Consider the following 4,267-nt stretch of genomic DNA (forward strand, 5'->3'; position numbering starts at 1 on the left):
CAGAGATTCTGAAAACATACACAGAGAAAAAAACAAAACCCACAAAAACACATTCCACTTGAGGTTTAGTGGTGTACAGCTGTGCCATGCACGGATTTGCATCATTCCATTGTTTTTTTTCCCCTAAACTCTTTTATCAACTTAGAGCAGCGTTTCCTAACATAGGTGGTCGTGGCCTATTTTGTTGTGATGTGATGTGACACATTATAGTTAGGAAAATAGGCTATTTTCAGTATTTTTAAATGGTTCGTAATGTATTTTTGTACGTGGGCCCCGCGGAGATACCGAATTTCTCTTTTGGGTCTCAAGCTGAAAATGTGGAATGTAGCTTGCGAGAAACTACCACTGTTTCACTTTCACTAATTCGGTAGTGTTTAGAGTTAGTGAGTTGTGGTTCGGTTTAAACATTTTCAAGTTGGCAGGCACGATAATTGTTGGTTTCCTTCACTTTTCTCTTAAAACGTATAATTGAGGGGTGTGCGGTTAATGATTTTCTTAGCTTGTTTAGTATGTCTTATTGAGCAGCTCTTTTCCCTCCATGGACCACAGGTTGAACGGCGGTCCGTTTGAAGAGGAGAAGCCGCTGATGGCCAGTCACGGGTCACATGACCTGGAGGATGAGGAGGGGGAGGAGCTGGGCGCTGAGGAAGAGGAAGGGGAGGAGCCTACTGACACCCCTGGCAAAGTGGAGGATGAGGCGCTTCCTGGCAGCCTGGAAGATGATGACATTATGCAGGATGACATGGGCTTCAACGAGCCAAACGACTTAGACCTCAATTGCAAAACGTCTCCAAGAAGGTAGGAGTAATGTAACACATGGACAAGCGTAAAAGCAGCATGGATACACACTAGCTTTATTTATTTTTAGTTTGACATGATGACATGATACTGACCATGATACTGACCATGATACTCACATGATACTGACCATGATACTGACCATGATACTGACCATGATACTGACCATGATACTCACATGATACTGACCATGATACTGACCATGATACTGACATGATACTGACCATGATACTGACATGATACTGACCATGATACTGACCATGATACTGACCATGATACTGACCATGATACTCACATGATACTGACCATGATACTGACCATGATACTGACCATGATACTCACATGATACTGACCATGATACTGACCATGATACTGACCATGATACTGACATGATACTGACCATGATACTGACATGATACTGACCATGATACTGACCATGATACTGACCATGATACTCACATGATACTGACCATGATACTGACCATGATACTCACATGATACTGACCATGATACTGACCATGATACTGACCATGATACTGTCCATGATACTCACATGATACTGACCATGATACTGACCATGATACTCACATGATACTCACATGATACTCACATGGTACTGACCATGATACTGACCATGATACTGACCATGATACTGACCATGATACTCACATGATACTGACCGTGATACTGACCATGATACTGACCATGATACTGACCATGCTACTGACATGATACTGACCATGATACTGACCATGATACTGTCCATGATACTGACCATGATATTCACATGATACTGGCCATGATACTGACATGATACTGTCCATGATACTGTCCATCCATGATACTGACATGATACTGACCATGATACTGACCATGATACTGTCCATGATACTGACATGATACTGACCATGATATTGACATGATACTGACCATGATACTGACCATGATATTGACATGATACTGACCATGATACTGTCCATGATATTGACATGATACTGACCATGATATTGACATGATACTGACCATGATACTGACATGATACTGTCCATGATACTGACCATGATACTCAACTGATACTGTCCATGATACTGTCCATGATACTGACCATGTTACTGACATGATACTGACCATGATACTGACATGATACTGACCATGATATTGACCATATCATGACAGTTGTTGCCTTTGCTCAAAAAATAAACCATATTTTTCACTTAAGTGCCTTGGAATTCCTTTCTCTGTACGTCAGCTGTCTACACCTTTGGAATTTAGCGGGACTTATTTGAATTTGTTTTTGTTCATATCATGTCAGTATCATGGTATAATAATAAAATACTAAAAGTCCAATTTAATTTAAAATCTGATATTTGGAAACCGATTAGATGTTTTCTAAATTATATAAGCAACATAAAACACATTAAAAATAAAGTTTTGTGTGTGTGTGGGGGTGGGTGGGGGGTGTGGTAAGGGGCCTGGATATTAGATAAAGAGATAGAGAAACACTGTGCTAAATTGTTGCACCGTACCATAATCACAGGTATGACGATGAGGAGGAACGGAGCAGCTACTCGGCCCTGGATCATATCCGCCACTTCTCAGACATGCGCAAGATGGAGGAGAGTGAGCTCAGTGAGGGAGAGGGGGACGAGGATGGAGGGGCTTTTGGTTCCCCTACTCTGACCGAAGCTGTCAAACAGCCACTCTACAGGAAATCCAAGTCCCAGGTAACAAGCTCACATAAATAATCTGTCTCAGCCATGTACTTACAAACTGTATTCTGTGTGTGCGTGCATGCGTGCCTGTGTCTACATTATGTGAAATGATGCATATGTATGCACATACATACAGCACCGTATGTATGCACATACTGTATGTGTGCATGTCATTGTACAGCAAGGGTCTTCAACAGGGGGTCCGGGACCCGGGATCCTCCAAATTGTTGTGTGGTAGAAACTTTTTTTCTCCTTTTTTTATATGAACCGCTTGAAGCCTAGTGATCCTATTTGGAGAACTTACGCCAAAAATAGCAGATCTACAAGCTCGTAGATCGGCTATATATTTTCGGCAAAGAGGTTTGGTGTAGAGGGGGAAAAAACAGACTAATTACAGAGTGAAAGGTCAAGTTTATTAATAAGTATCGATGGTTCAAGTGGTTAAATATCTGAAAACACAAATTGACATGAATCCAAAATACACTGATTGTGCTGTCAAACAATGAAACTATATGGAATCTATGAAAAAGTTGTGGGGGTCCCTGCTTCATCTCTTTCTCTCAACTAAGGGGTCCTTGGCCTGAAAACGTTGAAGAGCCCTGTTGTACAGTATTTATCTCCACTGGCCCATGCCTACTGTATATGACCATGTGGCTTCCATCCGTCCTCTCCAGGCCTATGCCATGATGCTGTCGCTGGCTGACAAGGACTCTCTCCACCCAGCCTCCCATACGCCGGCCACCATGTGGCACAGCCTGGCACGCGCCGCCGCTGAGTCAAGCGCCATCCAGTCCCTCAGCCATGTATGATGATGACACACTGCTCATCACGCCCAGCCCTCTGGACACCCCCCCCCCCCTCTCTCTCTCTCTCTCTCTCTCCCAAACCCTGACGTATGGCACTGGGAGCCCGTTGTCAGGCCGTCCGACCCCCCAGGCCTCCCCACCGGTCCCCCTAAACCCCTCTGCCCACTGACCTTCCACAGACTGACTGACTGCTGAGCAGAACCCACGGCCCATTGGACTGCTGAGCAGAGCGCCTTACACACGAAGCAGGGTCACGGTCCATACAGAACCCCATCCCCAGTCCCCTGCTCCCAATACTCCAAGAGCAAAACCTCCCGCTGTGACCTACAAATTGATTAATGTCGACCATGATGATAGTGATGATGAATTGATGATGATGATGATGATAATGGCGAAAATAATAATGCTTAATAAGTAATAATAGCTGTATTTATTCTGGTGAGTTTTTATGTTTTGCACAGCAAAGGCAGCTGGTGAACAGGGAAGACGGATGCGCTGATGCATCGACGCTATATTAAGGGTGGTTTATACTCCGTGTGTGCCGCCGCGTAACGCAAATAGCCGATCTACAAGATCACGAGCGAGCTTGTAGAGTGGCAATTTGCGGTGCACGGCACGGCGCACGAGCGCGTATAAATCAGGCATTGGGTTTCTCACTCTGCACATAGAAAGCAGAAAGAACAAGGAGCGAGAACAGTTGCGTTCCAGCCTTGTACGATCCCACCACCACGTGTAAAGGTTATAACCCCCCCTCCTCTCCCCCGCCCTGCCCCGCCCCCATCGATCGCAGTCTTCCCTCATTTGACGAGGAGTATCTTTGAAAATGTAGTACAAGAATTCCCTTTTAACCCCTGAAGATATACAGGTGTTTCTCATAAAACATTGTACTTGATGATAAAAATGAAGGGTGGGGTTTGACTCGGAGAGCCTTGGTTCAAATGAAAACCTTGC

The 4,267-nt window shown here is 44.4% G+C and overlaps 1 protein-coding gene across 1 annotated transcript in view; it reads left to right on the forward strand.

The window, feature by feature from the left end:
* Positions 1 to 3,357, forward strand: part of mecom (MDS1 and EVI1 complex locus) — a 271,852-nt gene extending 268,495 nt beyond the window's left edge. Inside the window, exons 16-18 of the mRNA XM_080731581.1 lie at positions 550 to 798; positions 2,336 to 2,522; positions 3,185 to 3,357. Coding sequence (XP_080587707.1) covers positions 550 to 798; positions 2,336 to 2,522; positions 3,185 to 3,319 — 571 coding nt within the window. The 3' untranslated portion in view covers positions 3,320 to 3,357. The remainder of the gene's footprint in view (positions 1 to 549; positions 799 to 2,335; positions 2,523 to 3,184) is intronic.
* Positions 3,358 to 4,267: the final 910 nt, after the last annotated feature.

Source organism: Nannobrachium achirus (genome assembly GCF_963921795.1).
Source record: "Nannobrachium achirus genome assembly, chromosome: 8".
Taxonomy (NCBI): domain Eukaryota; kingdom Metazoa; phylum Chordata; class Actinopteri; order Myctophiformes; family Myctophidae; genus Nannobrachium; species Nannobrachium achirus.